Source organism: Vidua chalybeata, chromosome 4 (assembly GCF_026979565.1).
Source record: "Vidua chalybeata isolate OUT-0048 chromosome 4, bVidCha1 merged haplotype, whole genome shotgun sequence".
NCBI lineage: Eukaryota > Metazoa > Chordata > Aves > Passeriformes > Viduidae > Vidua > Vidua chalybeata.
In genome coordinates, this window is record NC_071533.1 from 51,092,530 (window position 1) to 51,107,944 (window position 15,415).

Genomic DNA, 15,415 nt, shown 5'->3' on the forward strand with positions numbered 1-15,415 from the left:
GTATAAGAAAAACTAAGAAAGTGCTACAGATGCACGGTGCTGTAGAATTTTTATCATATGTTCACGTGAATACTTCATTTAGCTTTCTATTACAGTGACCAGTGCTGGTCACTGACATAATCCCTTTGAAATACTTAACTATGAAGTAATTAAAAAAAGGTATCTCTCTTTGAGTGCAGTCACAGGACTTGACATTAAGCAATCTTAAACTACAAATCAGGTGTTGAACAGCCTCACATTAGGAAAAGCAAAACTCCAGAGCTGAGGAGGGAAGGAAGTCTGAGCTACCTACAAAATATAATGAGAATGAAGGAGAAGATAAAAATATCAGTACATACTCAAATCCATAAACTGCATTATCCTATTTACAGTCTTCTACAGGAAAGAATCTTGGAAATTCATCTGAAAATCTACTCTGCTTGAAATCCCTCTTGAACTGTAAAATGCATAAGTAATATCCTAATTATAAGCTTTAAGAAAAATGAAAAATGCCTTTTTTATGTGATCAGCAATATTATTTTGTAGTTATTAAACATAGAAAAACTGTAGGTTTTTCTATCCAATATTGAAATTACACTTCTTTAATTGCAATCTTAATTAAATTTTAGAAAGGGAGAGGCTATTGAAACATTACATGAAAGTGTAATTTTTACTTGACAGTGTTTCTTTCTTTAATGAGAAAGTTCCAGTCCGTTATAGTGCTGTCCTCAATACTGGAGTTCGACCTTCATTGCTCTTAAGACATACCTTTGGTACGAAGAAATATTTGAAGGAAGCATGACATTTTCTATACAGAATAAGGTGAAAAAGATAGAAACAACTATCTAGATATAGAAAGTTGTACTATCATAAATTTCAGTAGAGTTTGTAACATAAGCTGAGTATTTGAATGAGATTTCTTAAATGGCAATCTAATTCGAAATTGTAAGCAGAATACTTATGCCATCATTTTTTTATCTAAAATAACAAAGGTTACTGGTAGTTTTGGTACCACCTGGTACTACCCAGGTAGCTTGTCTACTTTAAAGCTGGCATTTTACCTTTGAGGCTGTTGCTCAATTTGCTATTTAGAAAAGAGACATAAAACCAAGGAAACTGTTTGTGAAATGGGATGTATACAGTAAAACGTCAAAGACTTGACACCACTCAGCTTCTAACTTAACCTAGTAATTTAACAAGAAATTATTCATGGACAGATGGGGTACCTTCACTTTGAGTTTCCTATTCAAGTGTTATGTGTATACACAGTAAACTTCCAGTTTAGCACCAGAATGCTGGGAAGTGAGTCAGCTATCATGAGTTGCTTTCTTTGGTTGGGCAGAGAGCAGTGAAGAAAAGAGAAAACAGAAAAGAGTGAACAGGCTGTACAGGTAAGTTATTCCAGAGAGCACTATCCCTGGAAGTGTTCAAGGCCAGTTTGGATGGAGCTCTGAGCAACCTGGTCTAGTGAAAGGTGTTCCTGCCCACGGCGAGGGGTTAGGACTAGATGGTCTTTGAAGTCCCTTCCAACTCAGGCCATTCTACAATTCTATGATTCTATGATAATGTGTTTCATCAGACCTAAATAAGAGTGTGAAACTGTATTTAACTGTAGACAATTTCAATTGTAATTGAACTACAGAATTTTTTTCCTCTAGAAATAGTTCTGTGATGTCTATTATATTTCATTACTTTCCATGAAAAATTTGCTTAAGCAACAAGTAAAATGAAAGAGAGAAGCAAGTGCCTGAAATGGGGACCTTTAAATCTAATAGCATCGTTAAAAGTGTCAAATGTGGTTTCTGTTGAGTTTGAATAAGCCAATGCTGTGGAGATAAAATCTTAATGATGTGTGATTCATTACAATTCAATGAACTGTGCAAAAGATAAATATGGGAAAAAATTTAGCACTTTGATGTGCAAGAAAATTTCCTCAGAGGGATTTATTTTCAAATAAGTTAAAGAATGCTCCATTAAACTTCTGAAACATGACAGAAAGAGATGTCAAGGTAACCAAATCCCCTAAATGAGAGCAATAGCAAAGAAATAAAAAAACCCTGAACATGCCACATGCTTTGAAGATGCATTTGTATTCAAAAACAACTTGAAAACCTTTAAATATAAATGAGAGACAGAAGAGCTAGAATAAGGTCGCACTTGGAACACAGGTACTCTGAGAAAAAGTACTAAAGCCACTAGATTTAGATTTTCTCAGGACAGATTTCTTGGAGAAACCCTAGTCAGCAACTAGAAGCCTTTCATTTGCAGCAGGAGCTTAACTCCCTTGCATTGCTAGAATAAATTGTCTGCTTTCATTTCTAGGCTTGTGAATGATAAAGGAGTACTGCAGAAAAGATTCTCAGCTTGTCTGTGGGTTAAAACATGTACCAATTCCTAGGGAAGTGAGGGATCACCAGCCCATAGGGCTGTATTCAGAGGTTTGGGTGCAGGCCTAGGATAGGACTTGGAGTGGGTTATTCCAGGCAAGTGTCTGTCCAGTACTGTGTGCTTTGGCAAAATACAGCAGATAGAACCTTCTTAACTTCCTGGAACCTCATGTTGTCCCAGGGAATGTATTGTGAATTTCTATCTTTGCAGACTTGTGTTGAAAGTGAAGTCAAGTTCAATGTTTCAAATTCACCCATCACCACTATACGAGCAATTGCTAATTAGAGTAAATTTTACTGTTGGTTTACAGGTAGTTTTATGATAATTTAGAGTATGTCAATTAATCTAATAACTTTTTGAGAGAATTTTGCATGTGCAGTTGAGTGTTGTATACAATATTTAAGCAAAAAAAAATAATTCGGACTTAATTGTCACCAGAATTGGTACAGGAAAGGAAAACATCAATACATTGTAAAGATAATTAGTAAACAGTACTCTGTGGGATCACTTTTACACATTTGTTTCAAAAGTCATAAATAAATATCAAAATAGGTAAAGGGACTACTTCTTGAGTCCATCAGTAGTTTTAACAAAAACTTACAGCCATTAAAAGAAGTTGGCAAAACTGAATATTATTGTGTTATTATATCTGTATAAAATTACATTATTAGCTTATAAAATGATAGTCTAAAAATCTATGATATGCTACAGGGAACTATTTTACAAAGCTTCCTGGAAATCAAACTGACTATCAATTACATTAAAATATGGGGTATGGGTCAATCTGGCTTACAGATTTGAATAAAAAATGGGTATTCAGTATGACACACAAAATTAACTGACTTATAATACATTGAGTAAGTGGCTGAGAGGAATCCCAAGGACACGTATACAATTGATAAAAATGCAAAAACCGAATTTAATTCTAGTGCTTATTCTTATCTGCAGTCCTATCATTTTTCTGAAGCTTTGTGTCATTTTGTCTTACCCTGAGTGAAAGGGAAACTCCCTTATCTCATGATAGAACTCTGTTTATGAAAATTGTAATGCATTATTTAATTTCCAAGGTCAGTTTTCCTGATATTCTATTAACAATAATATCAATGTTATACTCTAACAATTATACTGAGGTTCAAATCATAAAAGGCTTAGATATTCACCTGCTGGTTGATTGAGGTGTAGCTAACATTTCATTTCTTATGGTGCTTCATAAGCTCCAAAATCTAAATATTTAACCTTCTCAACACCTTGAGGAGACTGGTGGATGAATTTTATTACCTCTCTTTTGAAGAGGAGCAAATGAGACGGAACCAAGAAGACCAAGTTCAGAACTTGGACCTTGCTTGGACTGTGTCCAATAAGAATATGTGGGTTGTTTGGTTTTTGTCCAGGAGAAAGTGAAATAATCTCAATAAAAGAAATAAACTCTCATAAATAAACTCAGGTCTCCTATGCATTTTTTGGTAGCTGACAAACTTCATGTAAATATCAGAGCTACTTGTAAGCCATCCATAAAGGAAGGAGTGGCATTTGTTTCCCTTATTTTATCTTATCAATTGACTGTTCTTATATAGATTCTTATATAAATTTTGTCTTGATCTACTAAAAAAGCCTGCCTACCTAACACTTATTCATGACAGCAACACAGAAACTCAAAGGAAGAGGAAATTATCAGATAAGGAAACCTCTGCAGTTTTCAGGCCTATCAGCAGATTTTTCAAAATTCAGTCTTATCAACAAGTCTTAGAGTAGTACTCTGCCTTATGTCATATCTGGATTACACCAAATTTAGTAAGATGCAATTTCCTGCTGTATTTTTGTAAGACTTCTTTTTTACTGTCATGTCAGAAAGCTGCCATTCTATGCTCGTCAGAGAACTATACGCTGTAGATAAATTAGAGACTTGAGAGCTTTCTTAAAAGATGATATATTATGCTACTTGATTCCTAACAGAGTAAAACACCATATATAAAATTATATTTCTAATGAAGAATAAAACATCATATGGGTTTGTGTGGTACCAATAGTGTAATTTAGACATACAAAACATGTAAAGAAAAGCCCCTAAACCTCTAATAGCACAACGTGACTTAAAATGATCTTGTGTATATTGCAATTTTTCTGGACATAATGTAAACAGAAAGAAGTAAGCATAGCTGGGTATGTGTTTAATGCTCGTTTCTCCCATTCCTTGCCCTCTCCCCCAAAAAAATGCACTGAAAAAATTTATCTCAGTTCTTGTGATCCAGTATTGTGGTCAAGGAAACTAAGTCAGTAAAACTCTGGCTGAAACACAGTGTGTCATGCTGTGCTCTGAGGGAAGATACCTCTACTGTACAGGTATAAATAAATGTGCTGAGGGCAATCTCTTTCAGTGAGTTCCATGTAAGGGTCTGACACCCAATTTTTAAAGACAAATGCTGAGCAGACTGTTATCTTTAGTCTCTGCCACTGGCTCAGTGACATGAGCAAATCACATGGGTCCCTGAAAGAGGAAGAAAAGTGGGCTTTATAGAAGGACTTGGGAACTTCTTGACAGAGAAGAGACAAGAGCTCAAGGGTGTTAATCGATGACCATACCCTTAGACTTGAGGAGAAAGAAATTCTAGTCCACCACAAACTGCTAATTAACTGAATTTTTGCATGGTGAGGTAAGCCTTGCAAAGAGGGCCAATCTGTTGTTGTTTACAAGGCCTGAATCTTTCAAATAGTTTAAGTTACTGTGGTTAAAATTCCTTTTCAAAGTCAGTATTCATTGGCATTCCTACTGTTCTAAAAGGAAGCTAGGCTTAGCTGGAAATGTTAGGCAAATCTGTGATCAGATGACTCTGTGAGTCATTAGGTTACAATCCAGAAAGGCTATGACAAAAGAGGGTGTTAGAATACTTACCTGAATCACATCTCTGCACTCACTTGGTTTGGAAACATATCAGCCCTTAGCAAATAATTGGGAATGACAATTCCTTGTCTGAGATAGATGCTGCAAAAGCATTAATAAAAGGACAAGCAAGAACACAATAAATTTCTTCAGATTGTCAAAAAATGCAGGTCCAAAAACTTGCTTGCATATAAAAAGTTTAGAAGGTAAAATTAACTGGTTTTTTTTTTTTCTTTGTACACAGATAATTACATGTCTAATAATTAGAACTTGCAGCTTTGCAGCTGCATTTTCAAATTGCAGCTGGATTTTCAAAAGTGCTTGGGCACTGGTGGAATTGGTACTGTAATACTGAACTGCAAACTTCTAATCTGGAAGTTTTGGAGAGTGAAAAAGCTGTTGACATTCAAAATTGTGATCCTGAAACCTCACTTTAGTACCATGGCACCAACAGTTTTTAACAGTCCCCCTACTAGTAAGGCTATATTTAGTGTGTAGGAAGCAGTCTTTAAAAGAACCCAGGTTTACTTGCTCCTAAATTAGCACCTTTATAATTGGTCTCTTTATCTCAGTATATCTTTGCTTCTGTTTTGCTTTGGTAGGGTGAGTGGCAGACCTCAGACTTCAGCTGCAACACTGCAAACTCTCTGAAACCTCCTTGGATTTAGACGAGAATTGACACTTCAAGAAGTGTATGTGTACATCCACATTACTTTCTGTATCATTCTTTGTAACAAAATGCTGGTTTCATCTGAGTGACAGTTTTTCACAGACACGGGTGAGTTCCAAGAATTGGTGAATTCTTGGAGATTAGTGTAAGCTTAGTACCTTTAGTTTGGTTATTTTTTTTTTAGCAAGTGCTCACGGCTGTGTCACTACTGGCAGGCTGTCCTGCCTCCACGCAGCCGGAGCGCTTGCCCTCAGCGTGGCTCCGCGCGGTGACACAGGCGGCGCCGGGACGCCCTTTGCTCACTGGCCTGCCGGGAAGGGAAACTCGCCCGCTGCCTAGCCTGGGCTGGGCAGCACGGGAGGCCTGTGAAGCGATGCGCCGGGGCACACAGCACTCCGGAGCCGAAGTCTGGCAGCGGGTTTCCCAGTGGCTCCTCAGGAAATATGTGGCCCGGCCAGAACGCCCTGAGCCAGGCGCGGAGGGCGGCGGGCGCTGCCGGCGCGCCCAGGTGCGGCCCCTCCTGCGGCAGGGAGCGAGGGAGGGAGCTCCGCGGGCGCGGCCTGCCGGGGAGCAGCGCGGGGGTGGGGTGGGGTGGGGTGGGGTGTGGAGCCAGCCCGGCAGGAAGGAAGGAAGGAGAGAAAGCCATCAAGAAAGTGAGCGAGCGGGGAGCCGGAGGGAGAACTGAAAGTTGAAGCAATCTAAAGCCCTGCGCTTCCTTCTTCTGCCTCCCTGTCCCCGTCAGCCGCTGGTAAAGGTAAGGAGGGCTCGATGGGCGGGGTGTGCGGGGTTTTGGCAGGGTCTGGCCGCTCCCGGGCCGGCCGCTGCCGGGGGTGATGCTGCTGGTGCCGGTGCCGCCGGCAGCGAGCCCCGCGCTGCTGCTGCGCGCTCCCTGAAAGCTGCCGGACAGTGCACGGTGGCTGGGGACCGGCATGTCCCAGATGAGCGACACATACCGAAGTTGGGATCGGACTGGAAATAGCAGGTAGGCAGGTAGAAAATAAGGCGTGTATTGCTGTCTCTTTTCTTTGTAGCTTCAATTGTTTCAACTATTTGTATGTAAATGTCACGCTAAAGAACAGTGCTTCACTGTTGTGTATTTATTTACTGTATGAGTCGATTTTATGTAGGCAGACGTGAACAGACCTCATGTTAGCTGCCATTATATATCTGGAAATTTTATCAGAAAACTTAAGCTGTAGTACGTAATGGATGGAGAATACGAAGTGAAGGGTACAGCACCCTAGTGTTGCCACTGCAACTTCCCAAAGTTCCAATTCCACCCTGAGTTTGCTTATTCATGCCATGCAGTTCCTTACTCCAGCGACTCTGCAAGTTGTTCCACTGGAATTTCTTGCAGTCTGAGGTTTGACTCCGAGGTAACGAAAGTTGCTGAACCTATTTCTAGAAGGCAAGTGCTTTGAAATAAAAGATAAAAAGGAAAAAAGAAACAGTTTGACAGAGGATGTGATTAAAGTTATTTTGTAATTATCCTCTAGGTTGACCTATGCTTAGTAACTTCCTTGTATTGGTAGAGGCAATAGCTCTATTGCAATTGCTGCAGTAAGTGTTCTTTTTTTTTTTTTAAGCAATCTATATGCTGATTGTATAATGTAGGTTTTGGGAAAAACCTTTAATCTACAATATTTTCTATGTTAATCTTGTCAGTTTGTGTGGTGTCAATTTCAATGCAAAGATGAAATTTACTACTTGCAGATTTCGCTCTGCTCCATGGTAAGACGTGTTGTACTGTTGGGTTTTGTTTTTAAGATTTTTTTTTTTATTTTAACGTATTTATTAGGATCTTAATCTAGTATGTGGTTTAGCAGAAGTTGGGAGCAAGCCTGAACTTGCTTGTGTTTGTTGAACTGATTGCTCACAGTGTGATTATCTTGCCATGTACTTTTAAAGGTTTGACAGTTTCTTCAGGCTTGTATCTGTACTGATATTAAAAAAGGGAAAAAAAAAGCCTAGTCCCACTTGAATGTTTCTGTGTTCACTTATAACCTACTGTTCACATATTTCATTATTAAAATTTGTGTTGCTTGCTTGCTTCAACAAAGATTTGTCTATCTCCCAGTCAATTTTTCCTTCAAGACTTTTCAACTTGAAAAATCAGAATGAAAGAATTTTAAAATTAGTAGATACAGCTTTACAGAATACTAGATGCAGGTGCTTACCCTCCATGTGAGGAAGGGTTCTGAGAATTACAATTGCTGTTTTTCTTTGATGCTATTTAGCCGTCACTTTTAGTAAAAGAAAAAAACTGTTAGGCCACTCTTGAGTTTTTTTGCCATTCCTTGTCTAAGTCCCTTCCATGAGATGGGAAAAGGAAGAAACTGACAATCAGTTTGTGAGGAAAAACATCTTCTATGAAAGAAAGCTGGGTGATTCCATATAAGGCTTGAGATGTGCGACACACAGCGCAATTCACGTGCCCCCTTTTTTCTTAGAAGAAAAGCCCAAATGGTTTTCCTTGTATTGCTTTTTTCATATAGCAGTTTAGGTGTTTTGTCCCTATTTTGATAAAATGGAATGGTCAGGTGTCTTCCAAGAAGTTTGATGTTTTACCTTTTTTTTAATAGCCATTATAGCATTTTCCTATTTTTAGTAACCATGTTAAGAATGGTGATTTTTTTTTCTTGGTTACGCTACTTAAGAGAATATAATATTACAACAAGAATCAATTTTATTTAAGCAAATTCAAATTCCCCTTGCATTTTTTCTTTTTTGTTTCTTTGTTGGTTTTTTGGGTTGTGTTTTTTTTTTTTTTTGTTATTTATTTCTATGTAGGAAAAATCTGTTTTGCCTTGCTTCTGAGAGGAGATTTGTTTTACAGAGTGTATGCAGCCATGTGCATTAATGATGCTTACAAATGCTGAATTTGTGGTGGTAGAAATATGGATGTGAAAGAGAATGAATATATTTGTACAAATGTGTATATGTCACTCCATTTCTAATACTGTACATTCTTTAGGGTTTGTTGTAAATTACTTTGCAATTAAAGCTAAGGAGGAGATTAAATTATTTTTTAAATTAATAACAATCATATCAAAATAGAGTAATGTATGGAATAAGGTGGTCCTTGAGTTCTGCATTCTTGAGTTAAAATGTTATAAAACATTTTAAGAAGTGATCACGTATTTATGTTCTAGCCTGCAAAATGCTAACCAGTGTGTGTAGATTTGTTTAGCAGTTTGTTACGTTAATCTTTATGTAAGTAATTAAGCCAAATCAGTTGTCAGTATGACCCTTTGCTTAGACCCACAAAATAATATGTAATCTTAGTGGTATTTAACCAGTTGCATAGCTAGGCCAGATCTATAACATGTCTTCAGAAATCTTGATGGATACACTGATAGCTTCTGCCATAGACAACTACAGAAACAGAAAGTGGCTTGGGCTTTATCTTGCAGCTCTGTTGGCATTTTGTGGTCAAAATGTCTTCTCAGCAAGCAGTTCCTTCCTTCCTCTGCTACGTGCTTTGTTCATAAAATACACAGCAGAACGTAATAATTCTTACAGATTTGGACACAAACTTTGTTCTCTGCTAGGTAACTCTTTGCATTGGTATGTGGTTTATACAAAGATGGGTTAGAATCCAATAGCTGATAACACATGCCTATTTGAGTTCCTGAAGTAACAACACTGGAGGTCTTCCAGAATGAGGTGTAGGCAAAGCTATTGCATATAGAAAATAAACAGTATTAAGATAGAGAAGAGAGAATGTGTGGGTATAAATATTTTTGTTTATCTATAACAGATATATATTTATTTATAAATATATAGCTAAAGCTACTTTCCCAGTTGCATTTTTTGTTATTATGAAAGGTGGAAGGATTGAAGAGATGATACTATCTGAAAATGAGCACCAACACCTTAGGGAAAAAGTACCCAAATGCTACTTGCTATCATGAAACCCAGAACTGTCTAGGAAGGTGGAAATGGCTGACATAACCACCTGCAACTGCAACTTTAAAAGCCTTAGACTGATATGCTAACACTGTAGGGGATTTATATACTTGAATATGTGTGTGGTTTGGTCGTTGTTTTTGGGTTTTTTTTTGGTGCTTTTTTTGTTTGTTTTTTCTTTCTTTTTCCCCCCTTTTGTTTGTAGTCTGTTTTATTGTGTTTTTTTATTTAATTACTGGGTATATGAAAGTCTATTTTCTGGCCCAAACAGTACCTGTCTGATATTTTTTCGGCTGGTAATTAATTTCTGTACTAATTTTTTTTCAATCTGTACTCAGAATCTGAGAATATATATTCATCTAGTTAAGAGAATATACATTTACATTTTCCAGTGTTTAGAGATGAGAGGAGGCCATACTGTTTTATCCCTTATGATGACAGGCTGCCATAAAAATTTTGAGGAAATGCTGAGTTTTCAATTTTTTAAAGGAATGATGAAAGTTTATATAAGCATGCAGTTAGGATGGGACAAAGGTAAATACAAAAGTGGATTGTTAATCAGTTTAGATCAATCTAATTGTATTTAAATGACTTTTAAAAATTTTTAAATGAGCTTTTTGAATTTAAATGACTTGGGAATCTTTAATTGAGGGTTAACTCCGTAATAAAGTTAATCTCACTTAAGAGGCTGGTATCTGATTGACTTTAGAGTTGTCTCTCTAAAAGGTTTTAATTATATCAATTTAATATTCAAGATAAGTCACTTCTCAGAATTGTGGGTAGTGATCAAAGTTGATAAAAATATATCCCAAAAAATGAAGCTAGAGACTAGAGATAATCCAGTGATTTATTTTAAATAAAGGAAAATTTATAGCAATTGATACAGTAAAAATGTAGGCAATGTTTTAAGCCTAAATTCTAGATTATAAGTACTGCATTTTTTTGGTCATCAAATACTTTGAAGAGTTAGGTATCAAGCCCTACTATCACAGACAAATTCTGGGCATAAGATTTCGCCTCTTTTTAAATGCTACTTAAATCTTAATGCTCTTCCACTGAAGCTGTTCTTTCTTTTCCAGGCTGCTTAAGGCTAGTACCTGCATGCCAGGACAGCTGTTACAGTCAGCAGGTTTCCCCAAGGCCAAATTACTCTTTGTACAGAAAGAGAGAGGTGAAAAACCTGTTGAGTGTTGCTGATCTTAAACCTTCTTTGAAGAAATATGATTTCAGGCTGTTTCAAACACCTTCAGAACAGAAGATCTGGATTTTGTAAATTGTGAATTTAGATATGGCCCTGAAAGAAAGAATAACTCAAATAGATGAATTCTGGAGTGTAAGAGCTGAGTTGGAAAATACTAAGGAAAAATTCATGGACAGCCAGAACTTGCCTGTGGGGTCATGCCTGTTCTCTTGTGGTGAAGGGAAAGCTGCTTCCTTGTCAGAGTTGGTGGTTACCTGTTTGCTGGGTTCCTGCAGGACAGTTTGTTTGAAGGGCTGGATCTACTGTTGCAGACCATGTTATTGAGTATGGTACTTGTTCAGTTGGGTTCTCAGTTGAAGAGGGCTTGAATGCATGGTTCACATAGAATACTCTAGACAGTCATTTTTCCTTTGTTCCATTCCAGGTGTGTGTCCATGTTAAAAGGATTTTGAGATTGGAAGATAAGGGAGTAGAAGCCCTATTCCATAATTAATTGGTGCTAGTGTGGAAATAGGAAAGCTTTAGGTTCCAGTCGTGGTCTTGGATAACTCTTTCTTTCCCTGATATCCAAGTACTGTGTAAAAAGAGTGTGTATGTAGATAAGTAGTTCATTTCTTAACTGTTCATTTTAATGTTTAACTACTAGGAATATGTGTTTTAAGTCTGTATTACTTGTGCTGAGACTTTGATTTTGCTATTTTATTTATATAGGCTGAGATAAAAGGATGGGTTTACCCTTGTTGAAATTATTGTATAGAAACAATTAAAAAATATTACTGTTTAATTGACAGGGAGTCTTTCACAATTTTATTCAAGGTAATTGTGAGGTTCAGGTGAGAATTTTTTTATTATCCTTTTTCTTTTCCATATGTTTGCAGTCTCTAAAAAAAAAATCAGTTTGAACTGAAGAAATTTGAAGAGGTATTGTGAGGAAACGGATATTTTCTGCTGGCTGGTGGACACCAAATTCAAGAGAGTTTTCTTGCTAGTGAACATGCAAGCAACCTGACTATTTTTACCTGACTGTGTGGGGCAATATATGGAATGAAGTCATGTCATCCACAGGCAATGGCATTGAAGAATTTTTGGTCAACATTAACCTTGTACAGTATCTTCCTAACTTTAAGAAATATGGCTATAACACTGTGACAGATTGCGTGGGAATCAATAACAGTGTGCTTCAGCAAATGGGAGTGTTGCCTACAGGGCATCGCAGAAGGATTCTTAAACAGTTAGACAGTCTTTCGGAAATTCAAGGAAATTCTCTTTTCTGTGAGAATTTAAAATTCAAAGACATGAAAGGTTTGGAAGAGAAGCAGTATTCATTCTCAGATCAGGAGTCTCCTGTAAACAGTTCAAGTGTAGATTGGATACCTGCAACATCATCAGAACAACTTCTTAAAAAATCTTATGTCAATAAGGAAAGGTTTGAACTTGCAGAGCAAAACTCAGTGGAGGCAAATGATGATAGCTTTACAAATTTGGATTTTTCTAGTTTATACCAGAATTCAGACAGCATACTAAAAGCTGTCAGTCAAAGTAGAAATATGAAGACGAATACTCAGCAAGATGCATCACTGACAGAAGCTGCTGCATACCAAGCTGATGAGCACTTGACTGACCCTTTGGTGTTCTGTGATCCTCCTTCATTTGTTCATTCATGCGAGACAAAATGCAAGGAAAATAAACAGCAGAGGTTTGCAGATGAGGGTGATTTCTCTGACAGTAAACCAGATTCTCCATTCTATAAGTTTAAAGGAGAAATGATCAACAATGACTTATATGATTCCTGTATGCTGAACTGCATGAAAGTATTTCCAAGAGCAAGCCGATCTTTTATCTTAAGGCATCGACCTGTACCAGAAATTCCCGAATCAAGTAAAGTTCAAGCTTCATCAAGGTAATTGCTGTTCATTACTAATGAAAAATTACTGTCATGGGAGAACTTAAAGTTTGGAGTTTCTTGATTTTTTTTTTTCTTTTTTATGTGGTTTTTTTTTGGTGTGGATTTTTTAATACGTGCTGTAAATACACTGGATCTGATATGAATGTTACCAAATTAATTGAAGAAGGATTAAGCTTCAATGTACTTTAAAAGCAAAAATGAGAGTGTAAAGGGAAATTTTAGAACAATGTGTCCTTATAACTGTCCCAATTTTCTCTGCAGCTACATATTAACAAAGAAAGGAATCTTTATTGATTTAGCTATAACTCCTCAAAGCCATTATATAAAGCATAAGCAAGAACTTCAAGATAGCTTTTGGGTTAATTTCTGAACTGGTAGTCATTTAATTGTTAACTTTGGAGAACGAAGGCAGCCATTTATTCATATTATGTGTTGGCTTTTGCTGGTGGTCTCATAACAATAAAAACTTAGCTTTTAATATTTCTAGCATAAAAATATTTCCGAGACATTCCAGCAGGGGAAAACAGCAGTGGAAAAAGGAAGAAAAAAAGATAATAGATGTGACAGGTTTTTCAGAGTTTATGGAATCTTTTAATTTGTTTCTAAGTATTCAGGTGATGTGACTGTATTTTTCTTCCTTCAAAATGGTTGAGTTCAAAATTTGAATTCAGAAATTACTGAATGGCACTTATTTCTTGAATAAGCATTAGTTGTTGTAGCTCATCTGGGAAAAATATGATAGAACGTTGAGAAAAATATCTGCTGTTGGGACTTAATTCAAGACCTGTCTTAATAAAAATATAATTGTTGGAATGTTAAAAATAATAGACACTGAATATGTAGTCAATCACAATATAATATTACAGTCTTTAAGCAAAAAATATCTCCACACAGGTTAATTTGTAATATATTTGGATCTATTAAGTAAGTTTTCGTTGTCATGCTGGTGACATGTGTCGAGTTGACAAGTCTCTTAAACAGAAGACACTTTATTTTTGAACCACAAGCTGTGCCTGGAAGGGACATGTTTAAGAATGTTTTGTATTTATCTTGAGCTTTTCATCTGCATATCTCAGCAGTTAGAAACATCATCGAGTTTATACATGCTCTAAATGCAGGGGTTTCCCAGCATTTATAAGTTTTTAGATTACTGAACGATGTCAAAACTAATCTTGTAATACAATTGTTTGAACAGGTGGAGTGGCAAAGATTCTTTGCAGCAATTAGTGATTTTTTTGGTGTGCCTTAAAAACTGCTTCATTGGTGTCTTCTAAATTACAAAAAAATTGTGCTCATTGGAACTTAAATATACCTGTCTTTCAGTGAGGAGCAGATTTATGTTAACTTTTGTAGATTATCCCTACTTCATTTAATAAAGCTATTCATGCTGAGACAAAATGGGATTCTTAACCTAAAAAATAGTAACTACATACTAAAAGAGTGCTCTCGCTGTCTTTTGAGAAACAGTCATCCAGTTGAGAGAATATACTGTGTTTGTAGTCTTCCCACCATTGGAGTAAATCCTCCAGTTCCCAGTCTGTTAGTGATTAGTATGTGACTGGGTCACTAACTTCATTACCCACCATTTTGACTTGTGAGCTCCAGTATCTTTTCTTGGTCTTTATGCTTCAGTCATAGCAATATGGAAATCCTGAGGACCAGTCTGTCTGCCAAAGATCAAGGCTAAACAAGAACTTCACAGCAGAACTTAAACTTTGCAGAAAAATTCTTGATAACCTTTCTGACAACCTTTTCATAGGGGCGGAGAACTAATACAAAACTTTAAAATGGCATTGTGCAAACATCTTTAACCTCAGGAAAGATTGTATCTTTCTCACAGAATTGCATAGACAAGCAGCCTCAACCGGCCTTGTTGGCAGATGCTGGTTTCATCCTTATTACATTGTATAAAGGCTATTCCATAGAGGCAGAGAAATCCTAGTGAAATCTGGGAAAGTCAACCTTTCCTTCTAGTCGTTCATGGATATTAGTCATGAAATTATTATGCAAGGAGTACTTTTCTCATCACCTCCTGTGTGCCTTTAGCACAAAAAGTTCTTACAGTGGGTCTCCTTGTGCCCCATAGTAGGGCTGTGACAGTGTCATTTTTTATTACTAATAATGCACTTACCTCCCTTCCAATTTTATCTGCTCCCCTGTGCCTCACTTCTGCTCCTGGCTCTTGCCTGTAACAAAGCATGCTGGCATCTGGAAAGACACCATAGCATTTTAGAAGCTGAAAATACTTTGGGTTTATTTCTTATTTGAATTACGGCACTACAGTGTGGCAGCACTGTAATATTGGGGGCTGCGGAATTAAAGAAGAAGAAAAAAGTGACAATTAGACATTTTTCTTAATAGTGGAGTTATTGTGCAGATTTTAGTACTGGTTTTTGTTGCTCAGTATTGATGTGTAGTTATACTAGATTATATTCAGCTGGGCTTTTCCTTATTGTATCATTATGAGCTCTCTCTGGTTAGGGA

At 36.9% G+C, this 15,415-nt stretch overlaps 1 protein-coding gene across 1 annotated transcript in view; it reads left to right on the forward strand.

Moving 5' to 3' along the window:
• Positions 1-6,623: 6,623 nt before the first annotated feature.
• Positions 6,624-15,415, forward strand: part of ARAP2 (ArfGAP with RhoGAP domain, ankyrin repeat and PH domain 2) — a 115,362-nt gene continuing 106,570 nt past the window's right edge. The window contains exons 1-2 of the mRNA XM_053941660.1: positions 6,624-6,669; positions 11,904-12,925. Of these exons, the coding sequence (XP_053797635.1) occupies positions 12,078-12,925 (848 nt within the window). The 5' untranslated portion in view covers positions 6,624-6,669; positions 11,904-12,077. The remainder of the gene's footprint in view (positions 6,670-11,903; positions 12,926-15,415) is intronic.